We start from the raw sequence: 16624 nt of genomic DNA, 5'->3' as shown, positions 1-16624 counted from the left end.
GACACCAGCTCAATGCGACCTTCTAAGGGGTGCTTTCAATATGTTCAAACCGTACACCATCAGACACTGATCACCATTCAAGATAATGCATGAACAATAGACATGTAACGACTTAAGATTAAGCTCATTTTATTCCAGTTGACCACGCAAGGCGCACTTACCATCAGCAAGAGGCTAGTGGTTTGGATTAGACAGATTCCACACAGGTGCATTCAACAATTTTTTTCATTCAATCTAATCATCTACCATCTAGAATTGAAGATTCAACAAGAAACCATGCATATTGCTAGAAACGACACACTTCACCATAACTTCAATGAAAATGGAGTTTATTTACAATCAATGGCAACAATTTCTTGCCTTGTCCTCCTATTCTACTCTAACTGCTATTCTATTTGCTATTAATCATTAGCTATTCTAACCTCTATGAACTAACTATTCACCTTCTAACTATTAATGACTAACTATTGTCTATTAGCTCACCATTGACTAACTATTAGCCTTTTACAAATGAAGAGCCAGGGCTTATATAGTGCCCACAATACAATTCAATGGCTTAGATCAATTTGAGATCAATGGCCGAGATTTTACAATGAAAACCCTAATTAGGGTTTGTTACAACAAACTTAATTCTGACCAATGAAATAATTGCATTATTTGGACACATGTCTTCTCTGGAATATTCAACCAATGGATAGCCGGGGTAGGTACATCGAAGTTAGTGCCATCTTTGATGAGTCAGGTACATTGAATCTGGACATGTTGAAGTGGACCAACCCGACTGGAGGAGTGATGACTGGGATGCCACCTTGTCTTTCCTTCAAATGTTGGACTGGAAGAGGTCGTCCTTGATGAGGCTGGGCTGGAGAAGGTCGTCCTTGTTGATGTTGGGCTGGAGAAAGTCGTCCTTGTCCTAGCCTGGTCTTCTTTCATTTGCCAAAACAAACCAAAAGATGATCAAGGACACATGATAAATTCATTTCAACATAGCATTTTCAACTTAAATCATCAACAAAAAGATATTAAAATGAAGTTAGTTCAAGACTCTTTCCAGGGACAGGCCCTATAAGAATTTCGCCCTGGACCCTCTGGAAGGGTCAGGAGCGAATTTTGCATTCCTGGCTCATTTAGACCTCCTTTCAACGTTACCTCATAATTAGCTCCTCGCCTAGCCCCAACAAGGTGAAAAATAGCAGTTTCAAAGGATTTCGCCCTAGACCCTTTGGAAGGGTCAGGAGCGATTTTCTTGATTAGGCCTCAATTATCCCATTTTTTCACTCCAAAATCCTCTGGAAGGTGAGCATATGCTTGTTTTAGTCCAACAAAGTCTAGGGATCCATCCTTTTAGCTTCTCATATGGGCAATTTAGGTGATAATGAGAATTTCGCTTTGGACCCTTTGGAAGGGTCAGGAGCGAAATTCCTTCTTTAGGCTTTATTTTACACTTCCTTTACTTCACTTCACCCTACAAGGCAAGAATATCTCACCCCAGCCTCAAACATGCCATAGGTATCAACATTTTAGCTTCACTCAGGGAAAAATGGTTGATTTGGAGAATTTCGCCCTGGACCCTTTAAGAAGGATTAGGAGCGAATTTCTCTCTTTGCTTGTTTTCCTTCACTTCAACTCATCTTGCAAGGCTTAAACAACATCTCTCCAGTCTTTTCATGCCTTAGGAATCAAAATCTTGTCTTGACACAAACAGGAAATAGTGACACTGATGAATTTCGCTCTGGACCCTTTGGAAGGGTCAGGAGCGAAATTCACTTTTTGCTTGCCTATTCACACTAAATTTCACTTTCTTCACTTCACTTCATCTGGAATCCCCCATATTGAACCCACTTCTCAACTTGGCAACATTGGTTCGATCTTCACAAGGCCCAAAAAGGAGAATTCGCTCAAGAAACTAGCTAGGGACAAGACCTATCCAGAATTTCGCTCTAGACCCTTTGGAAGGGTCAGGAGCGAAATTCTCTCTTGAGCGCAAAATTCACATTTTTTGAAGATCCAAATCTTTTCAAGGCATTCCAAATGGCTTCTTTTACTGCAATCCAGGCTTAGTTTTACTCAAACCTTGAAGGAAAAGGTGACTTTAGTGTTTTTCACCCTGGACCCTTTGGAAGGGTCAGGAGCGATTTTCTCCTTTTGTAGCTCATTTTTTATCATTCCAACTTCAATCCACCTCACAATGCTAGGAAATATCTTTCTTCTTTCACACAATCCAAGTTTGATTTCATTTTGCAAGGCAGAATAGGAGATTTTAGGATTTTCGCCCTGGACCCTCTAGAAGGGTCAGGAATGAAAATCTTGTTTTAGGGCTATCTTGCCATCCTTCCAACTTCAAATCACTTCCAAGGCATAGAACATCTTGTCTTTCTCCTTCCCATGGTATAAAAACCAAAATCTTGTCTTGAATTGCAAGGAAAAAGGGGAACTTTAGAAACTTCGCTCTGGACCCTTTGGAAGGGTCAGGAGCGAAATTTTCATTAGGCTTTCAATTTTGCATTCTTGGCAACCAAAATTCATTCTAAGGCAATCCAAATGCCTTCTCACACCCTTGTCCTAGCTTGGCCTTGCTCAAAATTTTGAAAAAACAATGTTTTCAAGGATTTTCGCTCTAGACCCTTTGGAAGGGTCAGGAGCGAAAATCTTGTCTAGGCTCAATTCCTTCATCATTCATGGTCCTTAACAACTTAAAGTCATTCTTAAGGGCATGCTCTTCTTGATTTTGCCTCATCCCACACTTGATCTAGCAAAAACTTGATAGCAAAAGAGGTTTTGAGAAAATTCGCTCTGGACCCTTTGGAAGGGTCAGGAGCGAAATTTTCATTTTTGACCCAAAATCATCATTTTCTAAACTTGAAACTTATTTGCAAGGTAGGATTTCGTCCTTCATCACCCTAGGAATAAGATTTCATGTCCAAGAAAGGTCAAAAGGTAGGTTTATAAGGAATTTCGCCCTGGACCCTTTGGAAGGGTCAGGAGCGAAATTTCCTATCCTGGCTAGAATTCTTCATTTTCACAATCTTCTAATCATCTCCAAGGATTCCAACATGTTCATACTTCATCTCATCATGCCTTAGACATCAAATTTTGGCCAAATAAGGAAAGAAATGTGTTTGAGAGAGATTTTCGCTCTGGACCCTTTGGAAGGGTCAGGAGCAAAAATCTTAACTTGGACTAGATTCTTCATTTCTCCCTTTCAAAATGACCTCAAGAGGCAAAGACAAGTTATTTCTCTTCCATCCACGTCATAACAAATCAAAAACTTGACCTTTTTCAATGCAAAAATATGAGTTTTTAGGAATTTCGCTCTGGACCCTTTGGAAGGGTCAGGAGTGAAATTTTCATTTTTTGTCCAAAACCCTTCATTTTCAATGGCTTTCAAACCTTTCAAAGGCAATAAGAATGTCCCAGCTTCCTTCCAAGGTACCCTGCAAGTCAAAGATTAGCCAAACTTAAGATGAAATGTGCTTTGGGAAGATTTTCGCTCTGGACCCTTTGGAAGGGTTAGGAGCGAAAATCTCATTCTAGGCTAGATTACTCACTTTTCAAACTTCAAACCACTTCAAGAAGCAAACTTAGATCATTTTCCACCTGAAGAAGAAGGTTTCAAGGTCAAGCAAGGTAGCAAATGAAGTTTATGATGAATTTCGCTCTGGACCCTTTGGAAGGGTCAGGAGCGAAATTCTCCTTTAGGCCAAAATCTTGTTTTTCAAAATCAATCAAACTCCCTCTCAAGGCAAAAACATACCCATTCATCTCCCATCAAGCCAACGCCTAGCCAAAATAAGGAGGAAAACAAGAGTTATAAAGATTTTCGCTCTGGACCCTTTGGAAGGGTCAGGAGCGAAATTCCTAATCTTGGCCAAGATCCTGACTTCATTTTCACATTTCTTCATTCAAACAAGCGTTTTTTCCTTCATTCAAGCCTAGGAATGCATTAGTTCTAGGTTTTGGTCAAAGTAGAATGTCTTATGGAGAATTTCGCTCTGGACCCTTTGGAAGGGTCAGGAGCGAAATTCGCTTTGGACCCTTTGGAAGGGTCAGAAGCGAAATTTGACATTTTGGACTTATACTTTAAGTTATATTCCATATATACTTTCAGGATGTTTGAGAGTGGTTTCGGACCTCCAGGAGTTATATTGCAAAATCTAGTTTTTGGAGGATTCTTCAGTTTTCCAGACTTAGTCAAATTTCAGGATCAGGACATTCAAGACTTAGCCAAATTTCAGGATCAGGGCATTCCAGACTTAGCCAAATTTCAGGGCATTTGAAGATCAGGATGACATTCAGGATCAGGGTTTTCCAGACTTAGTCAAATTTCAGGATCAAGACATTCAAGACTTAGCCAAATTTCAAGATCAGGGCATTCCAGACTTAGCCAAATTTCAAGGCATTTGAAGATCAGGATGACATTCCAAACTTCATCACTCACCAACTTGACCTAGCTCGGACCTTCAAGAATGATACCCACTCACAAAGAAAGACACAATTAGCAACGAGAGCTAAACCAAGCCCTAAGGAAGACTCTCAAAGAAACCCTAATTCTGGGGCCCTGTGGACTCACCTTGGCTCAAGCAAAGCCTGTAATCCAACGATCCCCTTGACAACACTCATCCTGCAAAGGCTAACAGACAAAACCCTAAAAGACCTAGAAAACAAACCCTAGAAAGCAAAAAGCAGGGAGTCCTCATTTGCAATGGGGCGATGTGTGAATACGTCACAACAGAAGCCTACCCATAGTCAGATAATACTTCTGCAGTAAGTATGTGATTACAATATGAGGGGCCTGCACATGTAGGAAGGCCAACAGCTTAGAGCGTACTGCTCATCACAAAAAGGAGCCTCGATGACTACAAAAACATCGGACTACAATCTGGAAAGAAGAGTGCACTGCAAGTATAGCATCTCCTATGCCTGAGTACAGTTTCGGTTAAGCTCAATACTAGAGGCCTTAAACCTCTCTTACAAACCCAATTCGATCACCTATGATCGACCAAACCTTCTGCATATGATTACAACATTATTCGCACACAAATAAACCTATAACCTTGACCTGTATCATTCCCTTGATCTACAAAGAGATCTTACATCATATTTATACCAACCCGAGACCTAAACAGTTATGTCGGCCACCAAAAAGATAATACAATAAGTTCACAACATATATCCACAATCCAATGATCAACCAAGTCGTCTTAGGCCGAAAAGAATGTAAACCAATCATTAAATCCCGCCAGTAACGCATCAGGAATATCCTCCAACACGTTACAGAAATCGGTCCATAACCTAGATAACAACAGACCCAAAATAGGTCACCATAAACCAAATCCAACACCACTGATGAACTAGAACATGAACATGATAACCAACAGCATCCTGAAAGCCATCTAGAAGCTGCACCAATACCACTTATCATGTGCATCAAAAGATCTTCAACAAAGCTCTGTCGGTAAAACCCTTACCGGTGACCAAAAGGCTTACTAGAACAAATGATAGCTCCCGAGTCATCAAATCCCGAACCAATTGATCATGATACACATCTGAATAGCATGAATGACAGATCCAATCCAATTCCACGAACCAAAGCATATCGGATCAATAACATAAACAACCACTCTATCGGAACCAACCGGAAACCGCTAAACAACAAAAACAACCGGTGTTGCCATCAATGACAAAACATCAATGCAACACATAATCAATTCCCCAAATTACCAACAGCTATAACATCCAACTCTCATGTAAGTGAAAGTTGGGAATTGAAGGAACAAGCAACCATATTCATTCACTCTTTCCCATGCCTCATCTGATACTTTTCTATTCTTTAGAGTCTTATCAAACTGACACATAAAATAACCAAAGAATGCATCTTGAACCCTCCTGAAATGTAATCTGGTGGGTCTCAAAGGCAGCCGATCATAGTACTCCCACACAAGTATAAGCGAGCGATCACCCTTGGTATAAAGACCAAGGAAATTTCTAAGTGATGCTGATAAATACATCAAGTATGAGTTCATATAGAATGTCATGGTAGTAGGGACTGTTGCAAGTTGTTAACACAAAGCATCACTGATAATTCTCCCCATGAGATGTGATGGGACTGCCTTATGAACATGATAAACTGATACATCCAGGGCTCAAAAACATTAGAATGCTCTAGACCCAACAAATTGCTGAGAAGAGTAATGATGTCTCCAATTTCCTACTTGAAGTCACAACGATAAAGCTTAGTCCACCTTGTGAAAGCGGAAAATGGCTCATGAATCCACCTATTAATGTGGCGTATACAATCCTTTTCCCTCTTGACATAATATTCAGCTACACTATCCTTGGAAATCTCCATATACATAGGTGCTCATGGTATTCTGAAAACTTTGTCAATAGTATCCGCATCAAGACGGATTATTGCCTCCCCATCATCATTTCTGACTGTTCTTGTCTCTTTATCAAAACGGTGAGCACAAGCACGAACAAACTCAGGTTCTAGGGCAGCCACCGGAAAAGAAGATGCGTGGTGAATATGGCTGTCCAACAATCGTTGCATATTACTATCTTGTGGATCCTCCACCCTTTTGGTGAAATCTAACATGTCAACATGCCCTATTTCCGTATCCTTGGTATGATTCATAGGAGAGGAAACTTGTGAAGGAGAAACCTCATTCTGGTACTTATCAAATTTGTATTCCATCTTCTTTGGAACGGAAGATGATGGTAAATCTGACATTGAAGAACAACCCGGTATGCTACGATGAAGACTTAAAAGTGTCAAAGCAACATCAAGATCAGTTGCAACTATCATCTTCTCTTCTAACTCTTGTAGTTCACAACTTTGTGAGAGGAAGATGGGAAAAAAATAAGGATGCTTGAAACTTGGCTTTTAACCAATTTCGGATCTTGGGGAATGTTTTACAAGTATACAAGTGGGGAAGAACAAATGTGCAATCGTATTTTTGAAACTCAAATGCAAGTATACTTGTAAAAAGGAAAATGAAGAAGTGGGTGAAAAATGAGATTTTGACATGTGGGAAATGGCGGGAATGGTAGGTACAGATGCTAATAATGAGTATGGATGAAAATGGAAAGATTTTGGGAAGATCATCTTTATGAAAATGGGAAGAACTTTCAACTTGTAATCAGATTTTAAAAACCCGATTTTGAAAGGATGAATATTTTTCAACTTAGAAACTTGGAATTTCACCAAAAGATGGTTAAGGTTTTTCAACCAAAGGGGAAAATCAACTATTTTCATCTTACTTGCAATCAGGTTTTAAAATCCTGAATGCAAGTAAAGAGGGAAAATGGGAAAGACAATGCAATTCACAAATTGCTTTGCAAACTTGGAACAAAGGGGAAAATCTCTCACAAAACCAATTTTAGGCAAGAACTAACAAAACTAAAATATATACAAATTGACCAAGGAAACTAAAACAAAAAAACAAGAAAAGAAAACAAGAAAAAGAGAAGAGAACATACCTTGATCAATCAAAACGACCTTCCAAAAATAAGAAGCAATCCTTGAAAGAAGAGAAAGAATCTCTTAAATAGACAATAAACCACACTCCAAGCCCTAACCACGTTTTTGAAAAAATGCCATATGGATCAAAAAGCCCATCCAAAGCATGAAGAATCGGTCAAGACAAGTATCCAACCTCCATGCCTAGGCAAGACAAGCTAAAACAATTTAGGAGAGACAAGATTCGTGGCACTTGAATGAGGTAAATCATGGGTCTTCAAAAACATGTGTTTGCTGTTTGAAGGCCATAAAATCAGCAACAACGTCTTCCAAATGGCATGAAAGGAGTTGAAAGATGCATGAAAATAGCAAGGAAACCTAAATGCCTTCTTCCTCCTTGAGACTCTCCACAAAAATCAATGAAAATCTTCAAAGAAATCCTCCTCTATAGCTGGTCGGGTTCTTGAAAGAGAACAACAAGTTTAACTTTGCAAAGAACAAAGGAAATCGTAACCCATTTGCAAGCTAAAAATGTTACTTTTTCATGCATAAGGCAAAATCAGGTTTGTGAGAGCAAACTACGAGTTTAAAATGCATGTAAAAGGGAAATAAAATTCCCTTTACAAGTTTAAACAACTCAACAAAAGACTAGTAAAGGGAAAATAAAATTCCTTTTACAAGTCACAAAAATAACTTAAAAATAAAACTTGTAATAGGGAAATAAAATCCCTATTACAACTTAAAGTGACTTTATAAAACTTGTAATGGAGGAGAAAAACGCCTACCATAACTTAAAATCACTTAAGTGGAACTTTTTAAATGAATTACAAGTTTTATTTAAACTTTATAATTTAAAGTTCACTTGTAAAATGTCCAAAAAGTTCCTACAATGACTAAAAAGCCAAAAAGCAACAAGGGGGAAATAAAAAGTAAGTTACAAGTTCTATTTTTCATAAAGTGCACTTGTAATTAACTTAAAATTTCCCTACAAACACTAAAACAAAGGAAAACATAAAACTTGCAACTTAAGGAAAATTTCCCAAAAACCCGAAATTGAAGGAAAAACATAGCAAACAAAGTCAAAATGCGATGAAATTTGAAACATGGTTTGAGGATGCACTGAGGATTAGTCTAGTCTAGGGGTAAAGTGAAATTATGCCTCACAAAGTGTGCCATAGAGTAAAATTTTCATTTTCTTGACAAATATTTTATGTAATGGTCGATCATTTTTTAAAACAAAAATGAGGACAACACAAATCGTAATTCATACCCTAGTCGTGGCGGATCTGAAGATGACTGATATTAACTCAGTAAACTGAAGATATAGACAACATCAATGTAGAACACCCCTTGGAGACTACCACACTAAAATGTCCCCTCTTGATTCCACCAAATCATACTTTAGGAAGTTAGCCTTTGGCTACAATATAAGCACAATTAGAAAGACTGAAATGTCTTTCTCTCTCAGCTGCAAATTTTTCTTCGAAAGAAAACTTCACAAATTAGGTGCTGATGTAGATTCCGTCATAAATCCACTCCTAAGAAGAAGAACTAGGATTTCGTCCAGCCCTTCAATCAATTTATTGAAGGTTTGCGTCCTTAGAGATTCAACAAAGCATTAGACAGTTCATCAAATCCATAATCCAAATTTGCTTTGAAGCTTCATCTTGATCTCCTTAAATACTTTTTAACCCCAACATCCAGAAGCTTCTAGAAGTGACTTTATGAAATAATATTTAAATTGTCACTTTATTAAAGTAATTAAATATAAAGAAATCTTTAATTTTTAATTTATTCGATAACTTTATAAATAATTAATTTAATATTATTAATTAAAATAATTAATCAAGCTATCCATAAAATATATCAATAATTTGGACAACTTAATTAATTAAATTAATTGATTAATTTCTCTCCAAAAATGGGGACATTACACACTAAGCTTTGTAGAGTTGTTGCTTTGGATGTCAAAGCAAGGCTTAATTGAGTTCCACCAAAGATTGTCCATCGTTCCTACATTCTGAGGAATAGTATAGACTTCTTAAACCCTATGTCTTTTGCCCTTTTTTTTATTCTCCACGCAAGTAGATAGAATCAAAGTTCCAACAATTCAAGCATTCATGTATAATGTAAGGCCCCTTAGAGAAATAGCAATCACAATGACCAATTGTGCTTATCCACACGTCGTGACCTGGCATATTAGGAACCTTGGAGTTATCTCAAGTGATCCTTATGCGAATCTTTAGCATTTGAGAGCCTCTGATCAAGAGAAGATAAGATACTTTTTGGTATTTTATTTTATGTCCGTATGTGCCTAAAAAACACATCAACAGTACCCATACCAAAAAAAAATTGTTTCAAGTTTTGAGCCAAAACCTTGTAAGTCACACTTCAAAGCTTGTCATGGTCATCAAAATGTTCTTGCTATCTCTAGTCAATGTCTTGAAGGGTCAACAGATCGAGTTGGCAAACACATCCGATGAGGAGAAGATCAAAGCTCAAAAGACAAAGAAATGGCAAAAAAATACTAAAACATGAAAATGTTGCCCAATGCAAGGGCACACATCCCAATGGAGTGCAAGTTTCTCAAAAGTAAAAAACTACATCATAGTTTACTAGCCTCTAGCTAAAGAAGAACACAAATCAAAATTTGAACATTTGATTCTCAAGTTCCAAAGTAAAGTTGTAGAAAACTACATCATAGTTTACTAGCCTCTAGCTAAAGAAGAACACGAATCAGAATTTGAACATTTGATTCTCAAGTTCCGAATTGAAGGTGTGGATGACAGATTGTCATGTTCTAGACTCAATTTTCTAGATATTGCTTCATTCAATAGATCTTTTTCATCCTGGTATATCACATGTTGAGAACCAGCAACAGGAGGGATTTTCAACTTTAAGTATAACAGAGGAAATTTTGAACCTGTGAAAAGAATTACAATTTTATTGTTAAGAATTAGCTGTATATTCAAAGGTTTTGTACTTTATAAGACTATAAGTCATCCATAAGGACAGCTAGCTGGGAGGCTCCAGCATATTCAATCTATCTTTGTTCTAAGAGGGACTAATGTGCTCCAAGAAGTAAGTTGTATTTGGAGATACAGGTGCATATCAGGGGTTATGAAGAGAATGAAGCAAAGGCAGTCTCTTCTTTATAGCGCTGAATGTGGTTAATTGACCAGCTTGATCTGGATTTTTGGAATTTTCTGATGTAATAAAGCTTATATTTTATTAGTTACGGCTCCAATAGAAACCTCAATTTAACGATAAAAATAAATATATTTTTATCTTTATCAAAATCAAATAACTAAATCATTAGATTCATATCCCTTGTTAAGCATAATTTATGTTCTAAGAATCCAAGCCTTCACCAGATCTCTTGATCTCATGAATGCGAAGCTGTATTCACATCAAATAGGGAAACTAGTCAGTTGTTGATTGGCTACATGTAATGTCCCCATTTTGAAGAAGAATTAATTAATTAATTTAATTAATTAAGTTGTCCAATTTATTGATATATTTTATGGATAGCTTGATTAATTATTTTAATTCAAAATATTAAGTTAATTATTTATAAAGTTATCAAATAAATTAAAATTAAAAGATGACTTTATATTTAATTAATTTAGTAAAGTGACTAATTAAATATTATTTCATAAAGTCACTTCTAGAAGCTTCTAGATTGTGGAGTAAAAAATATAAAGGGAGATCAAGATGAAGCTTCAAGGAATGCTTGGAATTGGATTTGTTGATTGATTGGGTTTTGTAGAACCGAGAGGTGTGTGCAGACTTGGGTTTTTGGGAACGAAAACTCCCATAGATTGCATAACTGAGGGAGTGAAAGACCTTCCGAGGGGTTGCTATTGTGAGAAGGAGACATCTCGATCTTCCTAAGTGTGCTCATCGAGTATTTGTTGTTTGCCATGGTGGATGTATTATGAATCTTCAGATTGGCAGCTTAGATGTTTATTGCTTATCAATTCTAGTTAGGAAGGATAGCCGATTTCATTGGAAGAGCAACTGGGGTAAAAGGTGTGTTTGCTGGTCATTTACAGGTCTGAAGGAAAAATCAACCCTCATATCCACAATTTGTTCCCTCTTCATCATTTAAGCATTGAAACACATAAAGGAAGGGATCGATAGTATTGGAGGAGAAAGACGATTACCTTAGGAGGAGATTGAAGGAGCTTTGAAGATGAATTCAGGGACAGGACAGGTCTGAAGCAAATCATATCAGACTGCCACTTATGACAAATTGTTCATTATCTACTATTTTGGCATCAAATTTCATCCTAGGAGATAGCGATGATTTTGAAAGGGATAGGTGATCATTTTGAAAGACTTTTGATGGTGTATTTGTTAAGAAATCAGGGCATAATCAGACTGACAGAATCGTATCAGGCAGCCATCCTCATAAGAGTATCAAAACATCTTCATGAAGGCAGCATTAGCATTGGTAAAGGAAGGCGATGTCCCTTGTGGCAATTTGAGAGGGTTTGGTGATAGAATCAGCCACATATCAGTCAGTAATCAGGATCGGCCCTGTGCATTTGGGAACCATCGATTTGGTCCATATCTCCATGATTTGGCATTAAGACACATCAATAAGTAAAACACTCTACTCCAGGGTTAAGGGCGATCAGTTAGGGGGAAGTTTTGGAGTACTTTCTGCAGTCCTACATTGTCATCTCAGACCTCCCATTTGCAGCAACAGGGGCGATATAGGAAGAAGTTCAATTTGGCATCTTGGAAGCTCTTTGATAGATGTTATTGCTTGCTTCTTCACAGCGCTTGATACCAGGTTCATTTACAAATTAATTCCCATTGTAATTGTCAGTTGAATGCATAAGTTTGGTTGCAGTCCAAGTGTCCTCAGAAAATCTGAAAATTGATCATTAATGACAGTCCATGTAATTGATCCTTAGTTGCTCATGTAATGTTCTTTAGGCTGTCAATGTAATGGTTTGCTTGTCCATCATATGAAATTAAAAAGAAAGGAGTATTGCATCTCATTATTTATAGTTATCTGAGGACATGAGACAAGTGTTTGACAATATGTCAGTTTTCTGTCAGCTTTTGATTTTGAGTCTAGTTTGACTTATTTCTGCATAAGACAGTTGTATATGCATCTCTTGTTAATTTTCAGTCAATTAGGAGCTGTTTATTCTTGAGATATTCAAGTGTGTTGGTCATCATAACAATCTGAAAACATTATCAGCATAACACATAAACCTTTGAACTGCATAACACGCAACTTGGACAGCAAATATTCCTTGTTTTCAATCTTCATTAGGACAGGGGATATTTCACTACGCCGGGCTGAATAATTGTGTGCATATATATCTTGTGCTGATGAAGAATATTGTGTATCAAGATTTTAGAATTGTCAAAGAATTAGGTAAAACAATGCTTTCTATTGCAGTTTACTAGATGGAAGTAACATGATCAAAATAAACTTTATTCACTTTAGGTCATATTTAATTCAAAACAAAGACAAAATGGTGACCAAAATGATGGACATTGAGCACAATTTGATGATGGTAGAATAAACATTAGGGAATATCAGAGAAACAACAGAAAATTACTCACTCACAAGACAATGATATTCATGTTGACTGTGGAGAAAAAGTTAGCACAAAAGATTGGCAGATCATACTCAGGCTTAGGAAACACTGCAAAATCAAAAACCTGCAAAAACACAAAAACACAGTATGGATTGTCAGCATGCATAGTGGTACTTATTAGTTTCAATTCACTGTCTTATATGTTGAGACTTGAAAAAAAAAAGGAGCGGACAAGAAAAGGATAATGAAGTGTTACAATGTAATTCAGCATCTAAATAGCTTTTGATTCAGACCTCAAAAGTTAGAACCATATACCTCTATATTGTCAGATTCACTTACAAAAAAGGAATTCATATTTGCAACAGCAAGTAGAAATTGAAAATCATGTGAATAGACTCAGTTTCATATGGAACATAACTCCTTGAACATATGCTTACATTATAAAATAACTACAGAATCATTTCAAAGGATGTGAAGAAATTAATCTTGCAGTACAACAAGACTATTAATTAACCTCTATACATAATTCTAACAGAAAACGTTAAAAAGCTAGTAGACCAACTTTACAAATGCACGTGTACTATCCTAGGATGAAATCACTATTAGATGAGAACTCTCATTACCAAATAACTGTAGTATGTAGCAGCAGCCTTCACAGTTTAAACAAGACACTTTAATGGGAACCTATCTTCTATATAAGAGATCATAACAATTGGGCATTGGAATCTTATTTCATTGACAAATCATTTTACACTTTGTCAATGCTTTCTAAAAGAGAACTCCAAAAAAGAATTTGTGTATCATTGACAATCCCTGGATCAACATAAATATGGAATGGCCAAGCAGTTAATCAATTTGTGATCATTGATGCGTTGAAACCCTTACAACTTTACAACTTCCAACAGATTGAGACAAAGATAAGGGGTAATGGTTCATGAAATCTACGAACTGTTTCCTCCACTTTTGAGAGGGCCAACACCCTTGGAAGATTTGATATTTTTAGACATTTATACACTCTTTTACAAGAGTGGTAAAGGGACAATATGTTGAATAAACCTGAAAATATTTAAGAGGCAACCCACAAGCAAGATTATGACTAAGAATTGTTACTGGTAGCCCAAGAGAATGAAAAAAATAAGATGGACGTCTTCCTCCTCTAATAATTTACAGAATTTAATGTATGTAAATGAAATATGAATGGTGAATCAGAAACCATTGAAAACCCAGACTTCCTCCAATCAGTTATTGTCAAAGTTCCACTTGAAATCCCACAATTGGAGTCCACTAAAGATACAAGATTGATCTTATTTATTGATATTAACAGGCTAACAGCAACAGACAATTCATAGTTTAAAAATCTTGACACAAAAAAAAACTTGATACTCAGCAAATACTCAAGAAAAAACTTGGCAAATTTATCAAACATTAAAAATACATTATTATTTTTAAATATCCTTGAAAACATGCATATTACAGAATTTATGGACCATATTACTAATTTCCTTCATATATATATCAAAACTATAGTTCAATACACTTCATAGACCAAAAAATGAGTTCAAAGCTTCAATATCAACAAAAATTATAGATCATATTTTTTTCTCAACTAAAGCTCAAAAAAGTCTGCAGACACTATGTGAGTGCTACGGAAGAGAATGGTAAAGCTGTAGTACCCTCAATAGGAGACTCAGGCATAGAACCAAGCTATGTATGCAATGAACCCGCCCCTAATGGATCACCAAACTCACCATCTAAATCCTCATATGCTGCCAGATTTTCTTGCCATTCGGTTGCATCCTATTCCAAATCAGAGATCTCATTGTTAGTAAGTAATGGATCTGCATCCTCAACAACCCAATCTAAATATGAATCATTGTCATCAAGGTCAAGCACATGAAGTGTATTCTACCTCTGTAACTTCTTTTCATGCAGTTGAAATTTGTACCACACAAAGACAAGGCCATTCAAATGCTTTTGAGCCAACTTGTTGCATTTTATTTTGCGAACACTCTGGTTGCACTCACCATCAAATGCACAAGGAGGCTAGGGTAGAATGTGGATGGAAATTTTTGAAGACTAGGTGTTATGGCCCCAAATCTTCCCACCACAAATCTACAATGACAACATTTATAACTTTGTAAGAATTTTAGTAAAATTACAAGTTAAAAATAAATTGTAAACTAAATTTAAAAATGTGTTTTTTATACTTGGTTGTAGAGTGGCTCTCCAATAAATGCATACAATTGAAAAAAATAATGCCCCCACCACCCTCTTATAACTTTGTAACTCACCATGTACGAGGTCTCAAAGGTTGTCATAAGGGACTAACCTCTCAATACACATGTTGAGGCCAAGTATAATCTCCACATCTACCCTAAATGAAGGGAAGAAGAAAAAATTTGGATTCCAATAGTAAGAAGGAACATGAATATGATGGTGTTGTCAATTCCACCTCTAATTTATAATGCATCATATGGGTTCATATTTGGTTATATTAGACCCATACAAACATTGAATTGTTTCTTTGGCCCTGTTTATGACCTCATAGAAATACCTAAGATACCGATTTGGGTACAGGTATGGATGTAGATACAAGTATGAATTTGTGGGTACGACAAAAAAAAAATCCATAATTGCCAATAAATAGAATATTTTGATAGCTCATTCATAATTTGCAAAAATGAAAATACTCAAGTCTCAGAATGTCATTACACAATGCAAATTCATATTATAATCGATTTTAAACTTCATTTTCTTCAACAAAAGCATCAAGATCAATCACAATCAATTGGATTGCCATTACTACTAGCTGTACCAAGTGTAGAAGTTGGTTCAATTTCATTTTTCAAACATTTGACAAAATGACAAATCATTAACAACATAAGGAAAGTGATTTCAAAAAACATAAGCAAACAACTGCTACATATGCATAATGTAAAACAATAGAAATCAATCTCAGTAATGCCGATATAAAGTTTACTAACCCCGTGTTCATAGGTATGATATTTAATTGCTTGCTTGCTGGCATATTCTAATAAAAAAATGTTGTCACAAAGTTTTTGATTAATGAAAAAGCAGGTTTTGAAGGGGCCCTGAAACCCTTTACAAGCAAGACTTAAACAGCAAAGCCACGAGAAACAGAGAGGAATAGAACTAAAAAGAAAAAACCAGCGGAAAACCGAAGAAAACCCACAAAAGCCCCAAAAAGCCAGCAGGCCATCCAGGAATCAGATTTTTTCCAAGGCTTTAGCCAGGGTGCTACTAATTTCTTGCAGCTCTTTGATGTTGTCTTTGAAGTTGGGTGGGTCCTTAGCAGCAGCAACCACAGCTTTCTTGATACTGGCCCTGGTTCTCTTCGCAGTCCCGCCCGCCGGGGTAGCATCACCACTTCCAGTCTAGATGGTCTCCTCCTCCAGGTCAAGATCCACAACCGGTTTGGGAGTATGGTCAAAGACCTTGGCAATGTCCTCCAGGTTTTTGGTGACAGCAGAGAGGATACTTGGGATAACTCCCATCAGATTTTTCATCACTTCTTTTCCCTCTTCCAGCGATTTTACCTTGTTCTCCATTTCCTGCTTCCAATTAATATGCTATCACAAAG

At 36.7% G+C, this 16624-nt stretch overlaps 1 protein-coding gene across 2 annotated transcripts in view; it reads right to left on the bottom strand.

Annotated features, from left to right (window-relative positions):
* Nucleotides 1-16624, bottom strand: part of LOC131073324 (phytochromobilin:ferredoxin oxidoreductase, chloroplastic) — a 203512-nt gene that overhangs the window by 45728 nt on the left and 141160 nt on the right. For both annotated transcript variants that reach the window (XM_058009736.2, XM_059211038.1), the window contains exon 3: nt 13053-13147. In XM_058009736.2, the coding sequence (XP_057865719.2) occupies nt 13053-13147 (95 nt within the window). The remainder of the gene's footprint in view (nt 1-13052; nt 13148-16624) is intronic.

Source organism: Cryptomeria japonica, chromosome 9, assembly GCF_030272615.1.
Source record: "Cryptomeria japonica chromosome 9, Sugi_1.0, whole genome shotgun sequence".
Classification (NCBI taxonomy): domain Eukaryota; kingdom Viridiplantae; phylum Streptophyta; class Pinopsida; order Cupressales; family Cupressaceae; genus Cryptomeria; species Cryptomeria japonica.
Note: the sequence above shows the minus strand (reverse complement) of the source record. Positions and strands in the feature narration are given on the sequence as shown.